The sequence below is a fragment of the Cervus elaphus genome, chromosome 11, assembly GCF_910594005.1.
Source record: "Cervus elaphus chromosome 11, mCerEla1.1, whole genome shotgun sequence".
Taxonomy (NCBI): Eukaryota; Metazoa; Chordata; class Mammalia; order Artiodactyla; family Cervidae; genus Cervus; species Cervus elaphus.
In genome coordinates this window covers 11,299,484-11,324,508 of record NC_057825.1, presented here as the reverse complement: position 1 = coordinate 11,324,508, position 25,025 = coordinate 11,299,484, and the positions used below count along the sequence as shown (strand labels likewise).

The window sequence follows — 25,025 nt, the reverse complement described above, 5'->3', positions numbered from 1 at the left end:
GATAGGGGTTCCTGGCCAGCCTCTACCACTGGCGAGCTGTCTAACCTGGGATGAGAGCTCTGAGTCCTCATCTGGAAAATGAGCATGACGGCCCTTCCTCACATGGGGTTGAAGGTAAAGGGGATGAGGCCTGTAGGGGACCAGTTCAGGACACGCAGGAGGCGAGGCGCTGGATGCTGCCTCCTCATCCTGCCTGAGATGGGACCGGGGAGTCCAAGAGCCCTCGGGTTTCCACAAACTTGAGATCGGAGACTCACCAGGTGCCCTTTTTAATAAGAGTGACTTTACCTGTGTGTTGTGGGGAGTTGTGACACGGGTCCCGTCCAGAGACTGATGCCCTCCTCCTCCAGGACTCACCCATCCCCTGCCGGCCCCGCGCCTGCCCAGTCCGGAGCGCACAGGCGGGGAAGTCGCCGCACTGGAGGGCTAGGGCCAAGGGGCGGGGTCTCCTAGCGCCGCCCCGCAGCCGTCGGTCCTGGGAGAGCTCCAGGCGGAGAGCTCGCCGACGCCAAACTCTGGTCCCAGAGACCTCGCAGAGGTTGAGCCGATCACAGGCACCAGGCAAAGCCGGTGAGGAGCCGGGCTGTGAACAGGGGCGGGATCAGCGCAGGTGAAGGGGAGCCCTTTGTGCCGCCCCCCTCCCCCGGGGCCCATCAGCCTACGAGGGATTCCCCGCTGGCCTCTTGTGAAGAAGGGACGTGCAGTGGGGCGACCAAACTTCGCCTCTCTTCTGAATGCCAACGAGTGTTCGGTGAGCAAGGAAGGGGGGTGCCAGGGAGTTTGTGGGCAAACACGGACAAATGTGAACAGAGAGGCGGGCAGTCAGCAGTTGAGTCCACACTGTGTGCCCGGACCAGACTCTTAAAATTCCCCCACCGACTTGGGGTTGGGGGTGGGACCCTGGGGGACACAGGTGCTGTTTAAAAGAGGGGGGAGGTGACAATAAGTTTGGTGCTTTTCAGAGTCCAAAAAGTGTGACTCTCCGTGTCCTCCCGGGCTGGGGTTTGATATTCATGCTTATAGAGTTTATCTGGGAAAGGAGAAAGGGAACGAATTATCATTGGTGATGGCTCTAGACTTCCAGGTGACCTGAGGCCGAATGGTGGAACCCAGTGGGGGCATTACTTGACTTCCAGTGTTTTCTGAGACCATTTGTGCCTGGCCAGGGCTCTTTCAGACCTGAACCCAGCCCCCACCCCCACTAGGCTGCCAAGAGCAGCCCCCAAATCACCTGTGATTAGGGTCTCCTCAGCTAACTACAGCGCCTGGTGGTGGCAGGTCTGCCGCAGGTGCTGGGTGGATGGAGTGACGGCGAGCTGATTTGTAGGCGGTGCCTCAGAGTGGGTGGGAGACCAGTCTGGGAAGGAGGGACAGCATGGCCAAAGGTCTGGAGAAGGGATGCGGCCTGGGGAAACGGGAGCAGCGTGGGGAGCAAGGGAAGGGTGGCTGTGTGGGGAAATGATGAGGCCAGAGAGCTCAGCAGAAGCCTGATTGCAACAGAGCCTTGAATGCCAGGCTGAGAAGCGCAAAGAACACAGGAGACCTACAGGGTCGGGAGCTCACTCTCCCTTCCCCACCCCACCCCCCGACCTCAGGAGACCCTGCTCTTGGTTTCGTCCCTCTCTGGCCAGTGGGCTGTTGCTGTCCCCACCCTCCTCCCCACCAGCTCACCAGGGCTACAGTGTTTTCCAGCTGCAGTCCTGGAAGAGGCTCCTGGAGACCATCCCTTTTGTGCAAGTAAATGTCATCCCCCCTGCGTGGGCCATCCCATCCTGGGCTTCCAGCCCAGTGGGGTCTGGGAGCCAAACGAGGGGCAGGATGGCAGAATGGGTAGCACCGCAAAGCGGGACACTGAGCTGCCTTCCTGTGCATTTTTCCTTCCTCAGTCTACACTGGCCACGCCCGTGATCTCTGCTGTTCCTCGCCTGCTCCTCCTGCTGGATCCAGAATGGCTGCCTGGTGCTACTGCCTCCTAGCCTTCCTGGTACCTGAACCTCTGGGAGGCAGGGGATGGAGGGGAGGAGGCCAAGGGGACTCAAAGATGCTAGGGTTCCAAGTGGCCACCTCACATCATGAGGCAACTGCAAAGGTTACACAAGCTAAGTCCCTGGCACAGAACTAGAATAAAGCATCCACTAGATGCTAGGGCTTCCCTGGTGGTTCAGAATCCACATGCAATGCAGGAGACTCAGGTTCGATCCCTGGGTTGGAAACATCCCCTGGAGAAGGGGGCAACCCACTCCAGTATTCTTGCCTGGAGAATTCCATGGACAGAGGAGCCTGGCAGGTCCATAGTGTCACAAAGAACTGGACACGACTAAGCGACTAACACTTTCACTTTCACTTCAGATGCTAGGAACAGGCTCAGGGCAATGAAGCGACCTGCCTAAGATCACACTCTGGGTGAATCCAGGTCTGACTGCAGAGCCTGCAACCTCCACTGTATCCCGCTGGAGCACACAGTAGACATTCAATAACAGCACATATGGGTGTGGGGATCTGACTCAGACCCCACCTGTCTTCTCTCTCAGATAAGGAGTCTCTCTGGGACCCCTTCCAACTCTCCAGGTGAATCAAGGAACCCTTGGGTCACAGGTTGGTATGAGGGATGCCCCAGAGAGGCTCTCCCCATCCCCAGCTCAGCCAGCCCCTGGTCCATGTGCCACACTGGCCTGGAATGCAAAGGAAGAAGGATGCGCAGTCTAGTTCAGCCCCTCTATACCAAGCCCTGGGCTGAAAGCATCACTCCTGTCCATGTCATTCCTATCACTACACGTCAGATGACACAACAGACCCAGCAAGGGGACAAAACTTGCTAGCATAGCCAGGGTTCAGCCCCCTCCAGCCCCAAATGTCTCCATGCCCAATATCCTTGGCTCTGCCGCCCCACTCACCCGGCAAGGGTCAGATGCCCACACACTTCTCCCCCATAGACCCTTCTCCCACCCGGCAGCTCCAGTGGCCCCTGGAGAGGTAGTGGAGACTGCAGACGAGGTGTGCAAGTTCCCAGGGCAGCGGCTGAGCTGGTGGCAGGCCCAAGAGTCCTGTGAGCAGCGGTTGGGCCACCTGGTACTGCCACCCCCACATGGGCTCCTTGCTGCACGGCTGCCTGACCCCATCTGGGTGGGCCAAAGAGAAGCCCCTCTGCGAAGACCCCCGCAGAGGCGTGAGTTTGGGCTGGGGCTTTAAAAATGGGGGCTGGGGGGAGGGGGCTTTGGTGACCTCAAGATAGCAGCCTTCTGTGACAGTCTTTGTGGTTTGAGCCCAGAGGAAGTCGAGTGGCAATCTCAGATCCCCTTGTCCTGGACTGAGAGTAGAGGGTTTACCCCTGGGTTAGGGGCACTGGAGTCCCCATTTCTTCCTTCCCGAGGGAGGGAGGCACCCAAAGCTTAAGGGGGCGGGCTTTGCAGATGTGACAATGGGCTGTCAGAGGCGGGACGGTGTGTGCAGGTGGGAAAACTGAGGCGGAGGCCTGCGCATCCCTGCAGGCGCGCGCGCCACGGCCGCACTGATGTTCGGGGAGAGATCCGCGGACCTGGCTGCTAGACTTCGGACGCCTCTGCCCGAGCTGGGGGAGCTGACAGCGTGCGCGCACGTGCAGTGGGATGCCACCTCGTCCGACCCAGCAGCACTCTTCTCGCTGGCTGTGCCCACGCTGGCCAACGCGCTGCAGCTGCGAGCCTTCGCTGAGCCGGCCGGCGCCGTGCACGCGGCGCTAGTGGTGCGCGGGCATCACGCGCCCTTCCGCGCTGCCTTCCGCGCAGACGGCCGCTGGCACCACGTGTGCGCCACGTGGGAGCAGCTCGGCGGGCGCTGGTCGCTGTTCGCCGATGGGCGGCGACGCGCTGGGGCGCGGGGCCTGGGCGCCGGCCACCCTCTGCCACCTGGCGGCATCCTCGTGCTGGGCCAGGACCAGGACTCTCTGGGCGGCGGCTTCTCAGCGCGCGACGCCTTCAGCGGCAACCTCACCGACTTCCACCTGTGGGCCCGCGCGCTGAGCCCCGCGCAAATGCTCCGGGCACGGGCCTGCGCGCCGCCCCCCAGCGGCCTGCTTTTCCGCTGGGATCTGGGCGCCCTGGACGTCACACCCTCGCTGCTGCCGCCGGTGTGGGTGCAGCTTCTCTGTCCAGGTATGGTCTGTCCCGCCTCCTGCCTGCCAGGCCCCGCCCACCTTTGGCTCCACCCACAATCTCCTGGCTTTCCTACCAGACCCAGCCCACCTCTGCCAACCGAGCCACACCCAAGTCCGGCCACGCCCTCTCCAGGCCCCCATTACCTAGTACCTAGTCATAGCAGCCTGAAGGGACTCGCTCCCCCGCCCCCAACCCCGCGGCCGCCTTGCTCCGCCCAGTGCTGGTTGCAGCGCTCCTCTCTCCGGTTCCCACGTCGCCCCCTAACTCCAGGATTGCGCGTCCTGGTGCCCCCTCAGGCGTGCCGGTGCCTTCAAGGCCCGAATGGGCTATAGGTCGTGGAGACGGTGGGGAGCCAGGAGGCGGCCCTGACACTTCTCCCACCCTGGCCAGTGCCCTCAGAGGAGTGCCCTACGTGGGACCCAGGACCCCACACCGAGGGCTCTTTGCTCTGCCTGCAGCCGCTGTCCTTCCTCTGCTGCTACCGGCCAGGTGCGTCGTCCGGCTCTGTTGAAGGGGACGCTGGGTATGGACCAGTGTATGCTGAGGGAGGAGCAGTTGGCACAGCCTGGGAATTGGGAATCTTCTCAGCATCCTGGGGCCTCGGTGGAGTCTAGACCACAGATAAATGGGGCCATTCTGACCGGGGGAGAATGCCAGATTGTGGGGTTCACCTCAAGCAGGTGGTTTTGCCATTCTGTACCTCAGTTTCCCCATCCAGGACACCTAAGTCTCCAGACACACCGCCATCAGTGTGCCCAGCCCCCGCAAGCGGCACAGGGTGGATGGGGCACCTCTGGGGAGGAGGTTGCCCAGGGCTCAGTCTGGCATCCACTGCTTTGCAGAGAAGTACCGGCGGCTGCAGGACGCCCAGTCGTGGCCTGGCCAGGATGTTATCAGCCGAGTCAATGCCTTGGCCAACGCTATTGTGGTGAGCCCCCTCCCAGGGGCACTTCGGGTGGCCTCCACGAGCTTCAGTGTCCTCACCTGGAAAGGGGACACCCACCTAATGTGTGTGCAGGAATTAAGGTTGTTCATGTACCCATGCACTCTGAGAGCTGGGGGCTCATGAGTAGTTAGATCCTACCCACCAAGAAGACGGGCAGAGACCAAGCATATAGGCCCTGGCGGGGGGGTGGGATCCCCCTTGTGACCGCCAGACCCGCCATCAGCGGCTCCTCTGCCCCACAGCTCCTTCCTGACCCTCTCTCTGAAGCCCACGGAGACCTGTCCCTGACCGAGGCCGCCAGCTTCCTGAGCATCCTGGAGGGAGTCCTGGCAAAGGAGACAGCTCCACTGGGGCCAGCAGCACTGCTGGCTGTCCTGCGCTTTCTGAAAAGAGTGGCCGCCCTTGGGACGTGGGAGCCAGAGCCCACGACAGGGCCCTGGGAGCAGCTGGGCCAGGCTGTCATGTCTGTAGCCAGCCTGGTCCTGGAGGAGCCGCTGGCTGGTGCGTGGCTGTCAGTCAGTGAGGTGAGGCTGGCAGGGCTGGGTGCCACAGGGGCCTGGGCTCTGGTTCCTACCTTGCCACCCATTTGTGTAGCCGTGGGCAAGTCAGCACCCATCTCCGAGCTCCATCTTACCATCCATCTGGAGAAGCTTCTCGTTTGTCTGTTTTATAAGTTGAATTTCCACAAACAACTGCTCTTGAACAACAGCTCCTGCAATTAAAAATTAAGAGCCACTAGTCAACAAGGGCCTCCCACATCCAACAATCACTGTCCACCTTAAGTGGGAGGTCCACTATACTAAGCATTCGGCCATGGAGAATAGAAGAGACAGATGATGAGGGTGTTGGAAATCTCATCGTGGCAGAAGCGGCTGTAGACCTGGGAATCGTCAGCTCAAAGAAGGGAGAAAACACGGGGTCATGAACATTGCCTTGAGACCTCTGGGGCTTCAGAGGCAGGCATGGTCCCCTGTGACCTCAGAACCGAAACCTGGGTTTGAGGGTGGGGTGGGGATGGCACAACCCAGGAGGCTGATTCTGTGGGATGTTCACCTCTCCAAGTGGTGCTCCCCACCCTGGGGAGGGTGTAACCCCACATTTTACTGGGGATCTGAAACACTGTGGCAGACTGGGGCAAACTGGACTCTGAATCTCAGTTTTCTTCCCTGGAAAATTGTGGAAAAATGATCATACCTGGCTTGCTTAGGCAATGGACAGGAGTAGGTGTCAATCAGGTGACTTGCCCAGCACAGAGGAGGGGTCCCAACCATGCATGATCCCCATCCCTGCTCTGTCCTCACCAGCACCACCCACCAACACCACCACCCCCCCACCCCATGGCTTTCTTTTAGAAGCTAAAACTTGAGCACCTGTCAGACCAAAGAAGCAAAAGGCATGGCTCTGCCTTCTGAGTGTGCCCCATTGGCAAACAGCCTACCAGCAGGCAGAGAGCACTGTGAGGCCTTCAGCTTGAGTCGAGGACAACGTGGCTTAGGACTGGGTTGGAGAAGCCGGAGAAGGTTCATCAGGCAGGGCCTCAAATATCAGGCTAAGGATCCAGGACTTGATCCTGGATGCCCTCAGGCAGAGCCTCTGATGGTCCGGAGCAGGCGGGCCACCTCCCAGATCCGTGAGAATGTGTTAACCCCAGCAGTCAGGGCAGGCAGCAGTGGGGTGTGGAGCGTGAGAGGGGCTCAGCTGTGGCCTCCGCGCAGGTGGTTGGCGGACCCATGGCCTTGGTGGCAAGTGTGCAGCGCCTGGCACCCCTGCTGAACTCCATGCTGACCTCTGAGCGGCCTCGAATGCACCTCCAGTACCACCATGCTGGTGAGCCTGCCCCAACCTGTCCCACACAACTGGCTGTGGGTGGGACCTGGGCTCAGACATCCTCCTCAGCGCTGATCACTGGGAGTTCTCCGACTCCCACCGATTCTCCTTTCTGTTTCTGCCCTGGTCCATGCTGTGTCCTCCATCCAGAATACTCTCTTTCTTGACCTCCTAGCAAACTCCTATACATCCTTCAGAACCCTGCTCGAGCGTCAGTTCTGCTAGGAAGCCTTCCCCAGTTTTAGCTCTCTCCCAACAGTCAGTTCCTCTCTCCTCTGTTACCCTGGTGTTTTGAACTTATCTTTTGTTGCTTCTGTGGCAATTAATGTGATTCAGCCTGAAGCTCCCTGAGTGCCAGGGCTGTTTCTGAGTCATTTCTGCATCTCAGGACCAGACTCAGTGAATGTTTGTATTACAGATTGAGTGGGGAAGCACTGACAGTGGAACGTCAGGCAAAACTTCGGTCTTTCAGGGGCCCACTGGTTTCTGGCAGCTCACTGATATTCAGGGTCTGCCCCCCAGCGACTCCCCCTTCTCAGTCACCCTGTCCCCCTGGACTTGGAAATGTCAGATTTACCTCGGCCAAGTTGCTGAGCCTCTCTGAGCAGGAATGGTGGCCTCCTGGATGTGTGGCAGGGACAGGGTAAGCAGACCCTGCCAGCTGGGCCAGCCCAGCTTGAAGACCTCCCTCCTGAGGTCCAGCCACTCAGCCCCGTTTGACCCCAGGCCTGGAGGTGCAGCGCCTACGCCTGAGGGAGGCCATCACGGAGGGCTACGTGTTCACGGTGCCCGGCGGGCATCCAGAGGGGCCCGGCCACATCCGCATCCCCGCTGCTGAAGTGAGGCGGCTCCTCGGGAAAGGTGGGCGAGGGGGACGGGTGGTGGGACCCTCAGGGGTCTGGGTCAAATCTCAACCATCAAAGTTCCTAGCTCTACTATTGTGAATGAGTCACTTCAGCTTTCAGAACTGTTTCCCCATCTGTAAGATTAGTACTCGCCTCATTGGGGTGTCCTGGAGAATCCCATGGACGGAGAAGCCTGGTAGGCTGCAGTTCATGGGGTTTTTAAGAGTCGGACACGACTGAGTGACTTCACTTTCACTTTTCACTTTCATGCATTGGAGAAGGAAATGGCAACCCACTCCAGTGTTCTTGCCTGGAGAATCCCAGGGACGGGGGAGACTGGTGGGCTGCCGTCTATGGGGTCGCACAGAGTTGGACACGACTGAAGCGACTTAGCAGCAGCAGCACTGGATTGTTAGGAGCTTAAACACCTACCCCATAGTAGGTGTTCACTTAGTCTCCTCCCCTCAAACCCCAAACTCCATCTGGGGTGGAGGATTAGGATAAGCGGCAAAGGGCTGTGGAGCTGCCAGCTTAAGCACGTCAACTACGGCCGGTTGAAATTCTGGCTCTGCCCACTTCTCTAGTGAGTGATCTCTGGGAGGTCATTTAACTTCTATGTGCCTCGGTTTCCCTATTTGTAAAGTGGGCAGAGCTTTTCCCTCGGGACTGACCTGTGGTGCCTGCTCAGTCACTGGGTGGGTCTCAGGCCTCCTCCTGTTCATCCAGGCCTCTCTGGAGTCACCGTGATCCACAGCTGGTTTAGCTCGAGTGTCTTCCAGCACACCCTGGGGGCCCCTGGCCAAGAGCCACGGGCTCCAGACAGTCCTGAAGAAACAAGCAGAATGCAGAGGTGAGTCCCACCCAGTAGGCTGCCGAGGGCCTGGATCTCCTCCCCAGGGAAGGCCAGGCCTCCATTCCCTCCCAGAACCCACCCCCACTGTGGTGGGCAAATCTGCCCTTGGCAGCCCATGGCCAAACCTGCTCACCCCTGACACACACAGATTTCTGGGCCTCGCAAAGATGTGCTGGTGGGAACATGGCTCGACTCCTGTCTGGGGTCCCAGCTCCAGTACTGAGTCTCAGGGAGGGAATAGAAAATGAAAATGTTAGTCGCTCAGTCGTGTCTTGACTCTTTGCGACCCTGCGGACTGTAGCCCATCAGGCTCCTCTGTCCATGGAATTTTCCAGGCAAGAATATTGGGGTGGGTTGCCATTTCCTCCTCCAGGGGATCTTCCTGACCCAGGGTTCAAACCCTGGAGGGTCTCCTGCATTGCAGGCAGATTCTTTACCATCTGAGCCACCAGGGCAGCCAAATTACCAGCAAGAATGGAACCCAGGTGCCCTAATTCCCCGCACAGGACTTTTGCTAATGTTTCTTTGGACTTAGGGGTATCATCTTTGATGACCTCAGTGACGTGTGACCTCTCCCCTACAGACACCTGGTGCCCTTAAAAGCTCCCTTTCTCCCCACAGATTCCTAAGCACCCAGGTGGGGTCAGCCATCATCTCCTCTGAGGTGTGGGATGAAACTGGGGAGGCCAACACAGCTGTGACCTTTCACCTGCAACACCAGACCCAGGTACTATGTGGTGCTTCTGGGAAACAGCCACCTGGGACAGTTATCCTGGTTTGGTGCCCACCCCCGCCCCCACCCCCCCAAACACATCCCAGTATTTGTTCACTGGAGAACCAAGGTCTAAAACTGTTCAAGAAAAATACACATCCACATGCCATCCATTGTCTTTGAGAGAGGGGGAAGGGAAGTAATGCACTGCATGCTTACTTTATGGCAGATGCCTTCAATAAGCTGCGTTTGTTTAATCTTCCAACTGTCCAGTCCACAAACATGAGCTTAGGGAAGCTGGTGTGCCTGGTACAGAGCTGGGATTTTGTTATCGTGTTTGTTTAAGTGGCAGAGCTGGGATTTTGTTATAGTTCTTCATGGCTCAAAAAACTGGTGGTTCTCATCAGATCACATAAGGAGATGTGAGAGCCCCACCTTGCAGTGTGCTTTGTAAGCATGAAAGTAACCTGAATGTCCATCAACAGGGGACTACTTTAAAAGCCTTGTAGGGACTTTCCCGGATGTCCAGCAGCTGAGACTCAGAACTTCCACTTCAGGGGGCACAGGTTTCATCCCGGGTTGGGGAGCTAAGATCCTGCATGCCACGCAGTGCGCCCCCTTCCCCAACAAAAAAGCCTTGTAGAGCTACACAATAGAATGTCAGCTGAGGTTATGTAAGGAATGGGGTATTTTGCTATAAACTGACATGGAAATATCAGCAGGATATGTCATTTAATTCATTACATGTAAAACACAAATTCCTTCCTGCTTTTGAAGCGTTAGAGCATTTCAGGGAAAGTTAGAGTCTGCTTTCCCCAAAACCACCAATCCTGGACACATGTGCCCACACACTCACATACACACACACACACACACACACACAAATACAATCATATACCACAGCTTATGTCTTTTGTATATCATCTCAAGACTTCTTAAAAAATCAGATTAAAGTACATAAATCTACATATACTAAACCATCCATTTTAAATGTACAATGCGATCAGTTTTGACCAGTGTATATACTCATGTGCTACTGCCCCCAGTCAAGATACACAGCTTGTCCACCTTTCCCAAAGACTTCTTCAAGCTCCTTCCCCATCAGCCTTCCCCACTCTGACCCAGGAAATCACTGCTTTGCTTTCTGTGACTCTAGATTGTCTGTCTTTTCTAAAGTGTCATATAAAAGGAACCATATAATGTGTACTATAGTCTGGCTTCTTTTGCCCAGATGTTGGTTTTGAGTATCATCTATGTTGTTGCTTGTTGCTCATTATAATGGTTTTGTATTAACATCTTATTGTGGTTCTAAGTTGCAATTCCTTGAAGATCAATGATTTTGAGCATCATTTTATACACTTATCAGGCATTCATGTAGCTTCCTCTGTTTTATAAGTTCAAATTTTTTCTCAGTTTTCATTCATTTTTTTAATTAAAAAATTTTGAGATGTCATTGGGCTTCTTAAAATATAGGAAATAGTCTTTATTTTTTTTTTTCAAAAATGTTTGCATTAGCCTGCTATTTGCTTTTCTGATTACTGACATTTCTTCATGCAAACCACATGGATCCTCTCTCTCTTAATTTTGTTGTTGTACTCCCTTCACCCTTTTCTCCCTGCCCCTGCCCCACCTGCACTGGCAACCAGTCTGTTCTCTGTATTTTATGAGCCTGATTTTTTTTATAGAGTCCCCATATAAGTGAGATCATAAGGTATTTGTCTTTCTCTGACATTTTACTTAATATAATGGCCTCAAGGTCCATCACATTGTTTCAAATGGCAAGATTTCATTCTTTTTATGGCTGAAAAATATTCTGTTTTATATTTGCATATGTGCAGGTATGACCTAAATCAAATCCCTTACGATTATACAGTGGAAGTGACAAATAGATTCAAGGGATTAGATCTGATAGACAGAGTGCCTGAAGAACTATGGACGAAGGTTTGTGACATTGTACAGGAGGCAGTGATCAGACTATCCCCAAGAAAAAGAAATGCAAAAAGGCAAAGAATAAGCAAGAGAGTTCCAGAAAAACATCTACTTCTGCTTAATTGACTACACCAAAGTCTTCCACTGTGTGGATCACAACAAACTGTGGAAAATTCTGAAAGAGGTGGGAATACCAGACCACCTTACCTGCCCCCTGAGAAATCTGTAAGCAGGTCAAGAAGCAACAGTTAGAACTGAACATGGAACAACAGACTGGTTCCAAATCAGGAAAGGAGTACGTCAAGGCTGTATATTGCCACTCTGCTTATTTAACTTATATGCAGAGTACAGCATGAGAAAAGCTGGGATGGATGAAGCACAAGCTGGAATCAAGATTGCTGGGAGAAATATCAATAACTTCAGATATGCAGATGACACCACCATTATGGCAGAAAGCGAAGAAGAACTAAAGAGCCTCTTGATGAAAATGAAAGAGGAGAGTGAAAAAGTTGGCTTAAAACCCAACATTCAGAAAACTAAGATCATGGCATCTGGTCCCATCACTTCATAGCAAATAGATGGGGAAACAATGGAAACAGTGAGAGACTATTTTTTTGGACTCCAAAATCACTGCAGATGGTGTCTGCAGCCATGAAATAAAAGACGCTTGCTCCTTGGAAGAAAAGTTATAACCAATCCAGACAGCATATTAAAAAGCAGGGACATTATTTTGCCAACAAAGGTCCATCTAGTCAAAGCTTTGGTTTTCCCAGTAGTCATGTATGGATGTGAGATTTGGACTATGAAGAAAGCTGAGCGCTGAAGAATTGATGCTTTTGAACTGTGGGATTGGAGAAGAATCTTGAGAGTCCCTTGGATTGCAAGGAGATCCAACCAGTCCATCCTAAAGGAAATCAGTCCTGAATGTTCATTGGAAGGACTGATGCTGAGGCTGAAACTCCAGTACTTTGACTACCTGGTGCAAAGAACTGACTCATTTGAAAAGACCCTGATGCTGGAAAAGATTGAAGGCAGGAGAAAGGGATGACAGAGGATGAGATGGTTGAATGGCATCACCAACTTGGTGGACATGAGTTTGAGCCAGCTCCAGGAGTTGATGATGGACAGGGAAGCCTGGCGTGCTGCAGTCCCTGGGGTCACAAAGAGTTGGACACAACTAAGCGACTGAACTGAACTGAATATTCTGTTTTATATTTTTATATAGGCATGTGTGCATGCTAAGTCGCTTTAGTCATATCCAACTCTGTGTGACCCTATAGACTGTAGCCTGCCAGGCTCCTCTGTCCATGGGGATTCTCCAGGAAAGAATACTGGAGTGGGTTGCCATGCCCACCTCCAGGGGATCTTCCCAATCCAAGGATCAAACCCAGGCCTCCCGCATTACAGGAAGATTCTTTATCAGCTGAGCTTTCAGGGAAGCCTATATATATATACACACACACATATATATATACACACACCACTATATATATATTTATGTGTGTATGTATATATATATATACACACACACCACAGTTTCTTTATTCTTTCATTCATCAATGGACACAGGTTGTTTCCATATCTTTGCTTTAGAAAATAATGCTGCAGTGAACATGGAGGTGCATATATTAATATATTTTCTTTTTAAGAAAACTTTTCATTTTGTATTGAGGTGTAGCTGATTAACAATGTTGTGATAGTTTAAGGAGAACAGCGAGGGGGCTCAGCCATACATATACATGCATCCATTCTCCCCCAAACTCCCCTCCCATCCGGGCTGCCACGTAACACTGAGCAGAGTTTCATGTAATAAGCAGTGTCATATATCATTTCTGAGTTAGTATCTTCACTTTCTTTGGATATATATAGGAGTGGAATTGCTGGCCCATAAGGCAATTTTATTTTTAATTTTTGGAGGAACCACTGTGCTGTTTTCATAGTGACAGCACCAATGTACATTCTCACCAACAGGGTATGAGTGCTCCCTTTTCTCCATTTCCTCGCCAACATGTTATTTCCTGTGTTTTTGGTAATAGCCATCTTAACAGATGTGAGGTAATATCTCACTGTAGTTTTGCATTTTCCTTATGATTAATGATGTTGAGCATCTTTTCATGTACTCATTGGCTGTCTGTATGTCTCCTGCCTGTGTTTAACTGCATAGTTTTGGCTTTTAAATATTTTTGCTATGTCAAGGAGCTTACCACCTATGTTTTTTTTCTAGCAGTTTTATGGTTTCAGGTCTTAAATTCAAGTCTAGTTCAGTGTTGAGTTAATTTTTGTATATAGTATAAAACAGTAGCCAAGTTTTATTCTTTTGCCTGAAGTGAAGTGAAAGTCGCTCAGTCATGACCCCATAGACTATACAGTCCATGGAATTCTCCAGGCCAGAATACTGGAGTGGGTAGCCTTTCCCTTTTCCAGGGAATCTTCCCAACCCAGGGATCGAACCCAGGTCTCCCGCATTGCAGGCAGATTCTTTACCAACTGAGCCACAAGGGAAGCCCAAGAATCCTGGAGTGGGTAGTCTTTTGCCTATGGCTGTCCAATTTTCCCAACATCATTTATTGAGAAGACTGTTCTTTCCCCATCATATATTCATGCCTCCTTTGTCATAAATTAATTGACCATACACACAGAGGCTTATTTCTGAGCTCTCTATTCTGTTCCATTGATCTGTATGTCTGTTTTTATGCCAATCTCATACTGTTTAATTTCTGTATCTTTGTAATATTGTTTGAAATCAGTGAGTATGATGCCTCCAGCTTTGTACTTCCTCAATTTTTAAATTATTTGTATTACTATTGAATTGTAAGAATTCTTTATATATTTTGGATACAAGTATTTTGTGAGCTATATGTTTTGTACATAATATCTCCTGGTCTGTGGATTGCTTTTCTTAACAGTGTTTTTGAAGGATAAGTTTTAAATATGATGAAGTCCAGTTTATCAATTTTTCTTTTGCATGGCTTATGCATTTTGCATCATGTCTAGGAAAACTTGCCTATCCCAAGGTCACAAAGATATTCTCAAAGGAGTTTTTCATTTTAGCCTTACATTTACAGCTTTGTTTCAATTCATTTATGCATATTTCATTGGGTAGGGGTTGAACTTCATATTTTTCCATATAGACATATTTTGCCATATCCCATTCCAACACCATTTGTTGAAAAGATTATTCTTTCTCCCTTGAATTATCCTGTCACCTTTTTGAAAATCAATTGTCCATATATGTGTAAGTCTATTTCTGAGCTCTCTATTCTATTCCCTAGATCTATACACTAATCCTCTGTGTCCTGATTAATGTATCTGTATGGTAAGCCTTGAAATCAGTTAATGTAAGTCCTGAACTTTATACTTCCTTTTCAAAACTGCTTTGGCTGGCCTAGGGTCTTCACGTTGCTGTATACCTTTTAGAATCAGGGGACTTTCCTGGCAGTGGTTAAGAATCCGCACTTCCACTGCAGAGGGCATAGGTGATCACTGGTCAGGGAAGTAAGATCCTGCATGCCATGTGGCACAGCCAAAAAATCTTTTTTTTAGAATCAGCTTGTTAATGTCTATGGAAAAACCTACTGGGATTTTGATTGGGATTGCACCAAATCTCCCAAATTGAAATAAGATGATGAACTAGCATCTTAACAATGAGTCTTCCAATCCTTGATCAAGGTATATCGCTGCGTTTATTTAGATTTTCTTGCATTTTTCTCAGCAGTGATATCTAGTTGTCAGTGTACCGGTCTTGAAGGTTTTTTGTTAGATATACTTCTAAGTAGAATGGGCTTCCCAGGTGGCTCAGCAGTAAAGTATCTGCCTGCAAATGCAGGAGACGTAGGTTCCATGCCTGGGTCAGGAGTATCCCCTGGAGGAGGAAATGGCAACCCACTCTAGTATTCTTGCCTGGGAAATCCCATGGACAGAGAAGCCTGACAGTCTGCAGTCCATGGGTTCACAAAGAGTAGGACATGACTTAATAACTGAGCATGTATGCACCGCTAAGTAGTAGAGAGTTTTTGATATTTTTGTAAAAGGTATTGTTTTCTTAATTCAACTTTAAATTGTTCATATAAGTTTATAGTAATGCAATTGATTTCTATATAATGATACTGTATCCTGCAGCCTTGCTAAACTCAGTACTTCTGGGAGCTCTTTTACAGAATCCCCAAAGGATGGACATTTAGTTCATTCCTAGGATTTTGATATTAACCATAATGCCAGCCTGCAACTCTACTCACTTCACCTTCTTTGTGCCTTCCCACTAGCATTTTTCTCCAACCACTGCACCCATGATTTATACAAGGCAACCCCCAGCCCCTCAAACACAGGAGGTCTCCACGTCTCCCTGCATCTACTGATCTCTCTCCTTGCCCACGTGCGCTCACATACCTGCCCTGACCTTGTTGGCTGCCCTTAGGCCTTCCCTCCGAAGCTGGTGGAGCCTGTCTGTGCTTTCTGGAACTTCAGCATCAGGTGAGTTTCCAAGTTCTTTAAATAAGGCATTAAAAAACAAACAAACAAAAAAAGACATCCATTCCACTTGAGGATGAGGCAGGACTCAAGTGGGTTTTTGGCCTCCATTCATCAACTTCCTTGTGGGGGTGGTTCCAGGCCCCACTCAGCTGGGGACAAACTGGGGCAGAAGAGCCTGTTACTCAGGAGGTACTGAGCTCCCTGTCATAGGAGCTATGTAAGCCTACTCTATGGACTTAGAGTAGGGAGAGACTCATCTGTGGAATGGGTGTTAGAGTTGATGATATATCCCAAGCCAGGGAATGAAGATCAATCACTGTTGCTTAGTAATTAATGCAGTTAATACTGATCACTGGTTTCAGCCCCATCCTCCCATTTCACAGATGGGAAATAGAGACCCAGGGAGGAGCAGTGACTTGCCCAAGGTCACATAACTGGATAGAGGCAGGGCACTGAGAGACCCCAGGGTTTGTGGAAAGGCTTCCCCCTGCCCCCACCCCCATGTGCAGCCCATCTCAAGAGCCCTCTGTCCCCTACTCACCCCAAGCCCAGACTCAGGGGGCTCCTGGGCCACCACTGGCTGCTCCGTGACTGCCCTGTACCAGGGCTCGACCATCTGCTTCTGCAACCACAGCACCAACTTTGCCGTCCTGTTGCAGGTGTATGACGTCCAGGTGAGTGCTGGGGAGGGGGGCAGGGGAAGGTGAACAAGAGTTGAACAGAAAGGCGTGCCAAGCAGAGGGCCTCCTGAGCAAAGGCAGAGTCAAAGTTGCTCAGTTGTGTCTGACACTTTGCGACCCCTGGACTGTACAGTCCATGGAATTCTCCAGGCCAGAATACTGGAGTTGGTAGCCTTTACCTTCTCCAGGGGATCTTCCCAACTCAGGGATCGGACTCAGGTCTCCTGCACTGCAGGCGGATTCTTTACCAGCTGAGCCACAAGGGAGGCCCAAGGAGGCTGGAAATGGCAGACAAGTTACATTCTAGAACTGCGATGAGTCTGGGGCTTTCAGTGCAATGTCCATGGTGGGGGGTGGCGGTGGGCAAGGTGGGCCTGGGTCAGATCACACAGACCTGGAATGCCAGGCTCACGTGCTTGGATGGTGGTCCTGTTGCAGAGGAAGTGTGGAAGGGGGTGAAGCAGGCATTGTCTTTGCACAAGGGAGCCCGCGGTGCCAGGAGTGAGGCTGGGGTGGTGACAGGGGAAAGCAGCGAGGGGCCTAGGAGAAGGGAGGGACCCTGGACCAGGGAGCAGTGGGGAGACCCGGAGACTGGGCTGAGGGCAACAGGGTCCAGGGCCACTAGAAGATGAGGGACTCGTTTCCGAGAAGGCTCAGGTGGGCAACAGATTTGGGGGACCACAGGTCTGGGGGGCTGTGGGTCCTGTGGCCTAGTGCTCATGGCAGGAGGGGTCTCAGCTGGAAACAAGAGCGAGCTGGTAGGTAAAGCCGTGGCTGAGATGCAGTTAGAAGTAAAAGGAGCTTCAGCCACAGCAGGCCTCTGATAGGTACCAGCGTTTACAGACTGGGGGTGGGGGAAGCCAAATTCCAGGAGGAGGCCAAGCGAGGTGGGCTGGCTGGAGCCAGAAAGGGACTCAGTGGTCACTCACCAAGAGGTGGAGTGAGGTGGGCCTGAGCCCAGGAATGCTGGGGTCACTTGGCGTGTTGGGGAGCACACTCGAGAAACGTGCCATCTGATGCAGTTTTCCTGTAAAAACAGAGCGTGCACCTTTGACACATCGTAAGTAATTCGTGCCAGCCCCGTACTCCCGCCTCGGCAGGTGGTCATCACATGCCGTCTCCTCCCCACGGGTGTGTCGGCCACTTCCCGTCCAGTGCTGAGAAATCAGTGAAAGCCTGGCCCCCGTTCAGGGAGAGCCAGCAGAGGAGGACATGCAAATGCTCATTATTAAGTGCCTGCTGTGTGCAGGCCTGGGGGTTGGGGGTGGGTGTGGGGCGGTGGGTGTTGTCCTGGGAGTTGCCGGCGGGGGCGGGTGAGGCCTGGTGCCGGCAGCTCAGGGTGGTGGCTGGCTCCTGCCCTCCGAGGTCTCTGTCCCTCCTCCAGAGAGGCCCTGAGGAGGAGTCACTGCTGAGGACGCTCTCGTTTGTGGGCTGTGGTGTGTCCTTCTGTGCCCTCTCCACCACCTTCCTGCTCTTCCTGGCGGCTGGGTAAGGCAGGCTTACCACCCGCTGTAGCACCCTGAGCCCACCCCACCCCTTGCCAGCCTCCACATCCCTCCTTGGGAGGGCGTCCACCCTGAGTCCAGGTAGACCCCGGTCCGGGGCCCTCCCCTGGGGCTGTGGGCCCCGGTGGAGCCGCCCTCTCTGCCTTCATCAGCCAGTTCACCCGGATGTGGGCGAGGCTGGGGCTGATGGGGGTGGGGGCTGGTGGTGGTGTCCCCATTAACACCTCCGCTGTCTGTCCAGGGTCCCCAAGTCAGAGCGGGCCACGGTCCACAAGAACCTCACCTTCTCCCTGGCCTCCGCTGAGGGCTTCCTCATGGCCAGCGAGTGGGCAAAGGCCAGCAAGGTGGGCAACCAGCAGGGGGGGCTTGTGGGCTCAGGGGTGGCTGGGAAAACACCTTCCACCTTCTCTGGGTTGCCCCCGACCCCGTCCCAGGTCTGCACCCGGCTCCCTTTCCAGGGAGGAGTAAGGCCTAAAGAGGAAAAACTGAATGTTGGAGCCGGACCCGCGGCGCTACCCGGGGACCTCACCTACTCAGACTGCTTTGGGTTGGCAATGCCAGGCGTGGACAGGGGACCCAGGGTGGACTGCACCCATAAATGGCCTCAGTGGGGATCGCCCACCCTCCCGTCCAGGTGGCCTGCGTGGCCGTCACAGCTGTGATGCACCTTCTCTTTCTGGTCGCCTTCTTCTGGATGTTGGTGGAGGGGCTGCTGCTGTGGAGCAAGGTGGTGGCCGTGAGCATGCGCCCGGGCCCTCGGATGCCACTCTACTACGCCACGGGCTGGGGTGAGGTCCCTCTGCTCCTCATTCATGTTCTGTTCCCCTCGACTGTGCTTTGCATGGCCTCCATTATGCCCAATACCCACCGCCCCATACCCACCACCGTGCCACACTCACCTCCTCCACCAGCACCCAGCACCACCCGGCGCCCAGCACCCATGTCTTGACACAAACTCAGCTCCATCAACCTCCAACTCTACCCAATTCCAGTTCTTAATCCTCCTCCACTTAGACCACCTCAGCTCCTGGCCTCCAGCACCGCCTCCCTAATCTGGGAGCTAAGCCCCAGCTAAGCCCCAGTTAAGCCCATGCCAGTCACCAGCCTCCAACTCTGCTGATTCTCAGCCCTAAGGCCTCAGTTCTGTCTTAGCTCTTCCACTTCCCAACCTCTCAGGGCTCCAATGCCACCCACAAGTATCAAGCCCACCCAACCCCACTCCCTGGATCGCCCTGTGCTGCCATTACACCTGCTACTGTGGGGTGGCTGGGGGCTGCAGCTCTGGACGGGGGCTGGCTCCCAGGGAGGACACAATGGGTGGTGTGGTCCTGAGGTCACTTCTTATCCCCCTAGGTGTGCCTGTGGCCATCGTGGCCATCACCCTGGCCATGTCCCCGCATGACTACGTGGCCACTGGGCACTGCTGGCTCAACGTGCACACAGACGCCATCTGGGCCTTTGTGGGGCCCGTGCTCTTCGTGCTGACCGTGAGCAGAGAGGCCCGGGGGCCCTGCCGGGGAGGGATGGGTCAGGGGAGGGGGAGCCCCCTTTGCTCTCTGACACCAGATCTCCAGGCCAACACCTGCATCCTGGTCCGCGTGGTGATTGTCACCGTATCCAGTGCCCGCCGCCGCGCCCGCATGCTGAGCCCGCAGCCCTGCGTGCAGCAGCAGCTCAGGATCCAGATGTGGTGAGACCCCAGCCTGGGGGAGTCAGAAAGGGGGGGAGCCAGGTGTGAGCATGCGTGAGTCCAGGGTGGGCGTATGTGTGGCCATGTGCGCTCATGTGTGTAAGGCTATAGATGGGTGTGTGTGTGCAACATGTCTGTGCTGTGTGTGCACACGTGCTCATGCGTGTGGATGTGTGGATGGTAATGGTGGAGCCTGTGTGTATATGAGGGGCGTTGTAGACACCAGCCACTGTCCTGGGGACTCACCATCCGCAGAAGGCACTGTCTCTGGTGGAGTCAAGTGGAGGGGACCCTTAAATGAGGCAGTCCCTAGAAGTTCAGGTTCAGAGTGAGAGTCTAGGTCTCTACCCCCGCCGGAACCCCATCACTCTATGGGACCATATCCTGCTGGAGGGGCCACCCCCCCACACCCCAGGCCTTCCTCTTGGCCACTCTACCCTCTGCCAAGAGAAGGGCAAGCCAAGGCAGTGGGGCCTTGAAAAGCATGGTCGCCCCCCAGGGGATTTGAGGAGGGGGAAGAGGAAGCCCTTCCAGATCCATGGCCCCTGGACCCACTGTCCAGGCCTCAGCCCTCCCCCTAGACAGCTGCCACTCCCTTCCCTTGAGCCAGGCTGGGGATGAGCCAGGCTTGGACCTGGGACCCCACCTTCCTAGCTCCAGCACCCCTACTCCCTGCCACTCTGGGTGTTTGAGCTTTACAGCTACACCCAAGTCCTGAGCCGCAGTCCCGGGTCTGCTGCTCCAGCCCCTCTCCATATGCTTGCCAGGGACTGCCCTCCCCAGAACCCTGTAGGGACCTCCCCCCCCGGCCCCGGCCCTTGGCCTCCCCCGGCCCCGCCTCTGTCCTGCAGGGCCACGGTGAAGCCGGTGTTGGTCCTACTGCCTGTCCTGGGCTTGACTTGGCTGGTGGGCTTGCTGGTGCACCTCAGCCCTGCCTGGGCCTACGCCGCCGTGGGCCTCAATTCCCTGCAGGTACCTCCGGGCCCTGGGCCACACACTGGAGCTCCGAGGGCGTGGTGGGCTGGTCAGGGGCCTGGGGAGGGAGTGTCCTCTCTCTCGTGGTTGTCACCAAGGCAGTGGGGACACTGCCAGGGGGAGGGTGGGAGAGAGGGGACTGGGTCAAACCTCCAATCAAAGAGCAGAACCTCAGGGAGGATTTTGTGGCCCGTTAGACAGTTGAGGAAACTGAGGCCCAGAAGGGGGTGGCTAAGATGCCTGGCGCCCTGATGCTCGAGGGCACAGCAGAAGTCCCAGCCTCCAGGCTGTGCTCAAGCCACTTCAGGCCTTGGCAAGAAGCTAAGGAGGAGGAGTGCAGGACGCCAGGGGCCTCTCCCTTTGGGGTCTGCAGGTGGCCTACTGTAGGGCAGTATGAGCTATTCCACTGGTGAAAACAGCAGTTTAGAAAAGGTGTTAGTTGGAAGAACATGATCCACATAAAGGAAGCAGTACCATGGGACCACAGGAATCCTCCTGTGTGCCCTTCTGGTTGCGTGTCCTGGAGCCACAGAAGTGGGTCAGACTAGGCACCCTGTCCTCAGGAGGTCTGCAGATCTGTGGGGGACTCGGGCATGGACACAAACAGCCACAACCCAGGGACTGAGTGAGTGCTGGGAGGGAGGTCCGTCCAGGCGGGCCCACCGGCCCCTCGGCCTCCCTCGTACCCCCAGCACCTCTTCCTGTGGTCCACACCAAGTGCTCCAGGGTCCTGGTCCATGGTATCGTCTCCCCCTGGGCCCTGGGGACTCGCCACCCTCTGCCAAGAAGCATGGGAATGGAGAGAGGAAAGAACAGAGGTGTTGGGGAAGCAGCAGACAGCTCAGGAAGGATGGGGGTCATGCCCGGGGTGGGGCCAGGAGAATGAAGAAAACCTGGGGTTCCCACACTCTTCCCAAAGAAGCACGGCTCCCGCAGAAGTGGTGGGGATGAGCAGCCGGGGACACAGACGGACACGGAGAAGCCCTTCTTCCAAGCCCTGCACTCCCAGAGCTCCACGGGCTGGAATCCCAGCTCGGCCCATTTAGCAGAGAGACCCTGCCCAGGTCTCTCCACCCTGCCTCAGAGTGGCAGGCGGGGGGGGCGGGGCGGGTACCAGCCTCCTGTTGCTATGGCAACTACTCCAGCTCCATCCCTGCCCATGGCCCTCGGGCGGGCAGACCTACAGCCACAGGGCCAGAATCCCCCTCACGGCCCTCTTCGCCTCCCTCTCGGGACAGGTCCCTTCCTCTCTCGGTGTCTCATTTACTTCGTCTCTGAGTTTTTCCTGGGATTCCTCCTCTGTCTCTCAGGCTCGGTCTCTGTCACAGACCCCTCTCCCTGTCCCCTTCTCCTCTGGTGTGGGTCTCACCTGCCTCTTCCTGGATCTCTCTCTACATCTCCCCTTCTCTTGGCTCTGACCCCCTGTCTCTTGGTCCCTTCCCCTGCCTCTCCCTCTCTCTGAGGGTCACCCCTCTTGCCGCCCGCCCCCAAGCCAGCCTCAGACCTTTAGGTCAAAGGAGAGGAGAAAGGCTGCCTCGTGAGGGGTCAGGAGGCATGAGACCTGACCCCGCTCTGATGTTCCCATGACTATCTCAGGGCAGCTCCCAAGTCGGCTCAGAGCCACATTCTCTGAATCCTTCCTGGATGCTTCCCTCCCCAGGCCCGGCCTTTCCCTCTCCTCTCTCTTCCGTCATACCTGCTGTCGCTCCATGCCATTCTCTCCCCGCTCAACCTCCAGCCTCACCCCTTTCTCACTCTGTCTTGGGGCATAAGCTGGGCAGGACCTGCCCCAAGTGACCAGGGAGCAGGGCTGGGGCTGGAGGGATTGAAATCTGCCCGGACTCATTTATCTGCTCTTGGGGGTGGTTTGTTTCCGTCTGGCCTCTCTGCCAGGTTTTGTGCGGGAAGAGCAAAGCCTCAGTCCTGTGACGGGTTGGGGCTCACACCTTCCCTGTCTGAGGGTCTTGTTGAGAGGCCTAGACAAGCGGCGACAGGCCTCAGTTTCTACGTCTGTATAAAGGGAATCATAATCTCCACCTCATGGGAACACTATTGGGTTCCACTGAGATGATATTTGCAAAGGGCAAAGCATAACCTGGCACAAGATGGTTTCATTCAGCCATTCAGCAAGTTCTTCCCCGGCGCCCGCCCTGTGCCTGAGCTGGGCTGCATGCTGAGACCGTGGTGGGGCACAGGATCAAAGAATCCACCCTTGGAGTTCTCAGCCTTGGGGGGCGCAGACAGACACCAAAACCATACAACCGCAGTGTGGTGTGATTGAGACTGAGAGGTGCAGGAGGGTTAGTCGAGAGCGAATCAGGAGGCAGAGCGGGCATTCCCTGGAGGCGTGGTGCTCAGTGAATGCCTGAATGCTGCATGGAGAGAGGGGAATAAAGTTTTAAGTTAGGGGAGCACAGTGAGATCAGATGGAGGGAAACATGGGGTCGGGGGAGCTGGTGAGAAATGGGGCAGGAGGGAACATAGGGGCCAGACCACGCAGGGTCCCCAGAGCTGGTGTAAGGAGCTCAGACTCCCACCCCGGCCTTGGAGGATGTTGGACAGTTTGCTGGTGTGGTTGGATTGGAGTGAATTTGTTTGGGTGTGGGGAGGTGGCCCTAGTGGCAAAGAACCCACCTGCCAATGCAGGAGACACGGGTTAGATCCCTGGGTTGAGAAGATTCCCTAGAGGAGGGCATGGCAACCCACTCCAGTATTCTTGCCTGGAGAATCCCATGGACAGAGGATCCTGATGGGCTCCAGTCCACGGGCTCGCAAAGCGACTTAGCACAAGGACTGAGTCAAAGGAGATGGGATGGGGGACGCTGTGCGGAGAGCTGCAGGGGGAGCACGGGCCGGTGTGTGGGGCTGGGAGCCCCCAGGGTCTGGCTTAGGGGCAGTGTTGGGGCTGGTAGCGACCCAGTTGGTGCCTGGGAGCCACGGAGACTAGTAGGGCCCTGGGGCTCCAGTTCTCAGCCCTGGGAAGCTAGAGGGCCTCAAGGAACTCACATCCCCTCACCTGTATCCTCTTGTCTGAGCCTCAGGGGAGGAACTGTTGCCTTTTGCATCATCCAGGTGGAAGGTGAGGGAGTCCTAAGCTCCACCAGCCACCTGCGGGTGGAGGTCCACACTTAGGCCTGGGACACATTGCTCTGTCCCCACCCCCAGCCCCAGGACCCTCTCCATCAAATGGGGAGAATGAGCCTCCCTCCAGCTCCCACCATGGAGCTGCTGTGAGGGTCAAGCACGCTGGTGCTTGGTGAGGGGCCACGGCGTTGTAGTCCTTGAGTGTGTGGGGAGGAGCCAGCTGTGACTCGGAGTTCACACACAGCAGAAGGCAAGTCCTGGCCGCATCCCGACTTCCCAGATAAGAAACAGAGGCTCAGAGAGGCATTCAGCTAATGGAAAGCTGAGTGCCGAAGAACTGATGCTTTTGAACTGTGGTGTTGGAGAAGACTCTTGAGAGTCCCTTGTACTGCGAGGAGATCCAACCAGTCCATCTGAAAAGAAATCAGTCCTGAATGTTCATTGGAAGGACTGATGCTGAAGGTCCAATACTTTGGTCACCTGATGCGAAGAGCTGACTCATTGGAAAAGACCCTGATGCTGGGAAAGATTGAAGGCGGAAGGAGAAGGGGACGACAGAGGATGAGATGGTTGGATGGCATCACTGACTCAATGGATATGAGTTTGGGTAAACTCCAAGAATTGGTGATGGACAGGGAGGCCTGGCATGCTGCAATCCATGGGGTTGCAAAGAGTCAGACACGACTGAGTGACTGAACTGAACTGAACAATCAGAATGCAGTGAGATCTCTGTCTCTGGATCTCATTTAGCCTTGGAGCTTCAGGAGAAGGCGAGGCTGTGAGGACAGGGCAAGTCAGGGGGGTGGGGTGTGGAGGGATAGAGGGCAGAGAGGCTGCCTGGTGACCCGAGATTGAAGGCATGGGATCTGGCAGGGCCAGGTCCTCCTGGTTCTCTTTGCCATGGAATGCCACAACTGCCCACTCCTCATCGCGGGTTGGCGGGCAGGGCAGGACTTGTGTTCACTGGCCAGTGTCTCTAAATGTCTCTGGGGCTGTCTGTGCTGTGGTGCCAGGCCAGGCAGTGGGAGATGGGGGCCTCCCAGGAGGTCACCCACCCTCACCCTGGGTCTGTCCCCAGGGGCCGTACATCTTCCTGGTCTATGCCGCCTACAACGGAGAGGTAAGTCGGGGACGTTGGCTGCTGCCAGGGTGGGATGTGGGTGGGGTCAGGTAGGGCTTACTTGTAGGGGGCTCTGCACCCGGCCCATGGGGGTCGGAGAAGGGTCCCAGCCTTGCCCCTGCCCCTGACCCATCCTCCAGGTCCGGAGCGCCCTGCAGAGGATGGCTGAGAAGAAGGCAGCAGAGGCATTCACGGTGGGCAGGCCTGGGGACCGAGGGGCGGGAGGCCCCACCTCTGGCAGGGATCCCAGCACTGA

General features: G+C 54.7%; 1 protein-coding gene across 1 annotated transcript; it reads left to right on the top strand.

The window, feature by feature from the left end:
- Positions 1–624: 624 nt before the first annotated feature.
- ADGRD2 (adhesion G protein-coupled receptor D2) lies at positions 625–25,025 on the top strand. The gene is given in 23 exon segments (XM_043917172.1): positions 625–751; positions 1,887–1,984; positions 2,532–2,595; positions 2,954–3,166; positions 3,489–4,130; positions 4,524–4,622; positions 4,976–5,061; positions 5,322–5,603; positions 6,795–6,906; positions 7,633–7,767; positions 8,478–8,601; positions 9,226–9,331; positions 16,236–16,255; positions 16,257–16,389; positions 17,780–17,883; positions 18,142–18,244; positions 18,535–18,688; positions 19,254–19,387; positions 19,475–19,590; positions 20,442–20,562; positions 24,728–24,769; positions 24,910–24,963; positions 25,011–25,025. Coding segments are annotated over 22 exon segments (2,895 nt in total). The 5' UTR covers positions 625–751; positions 1,887–1,948.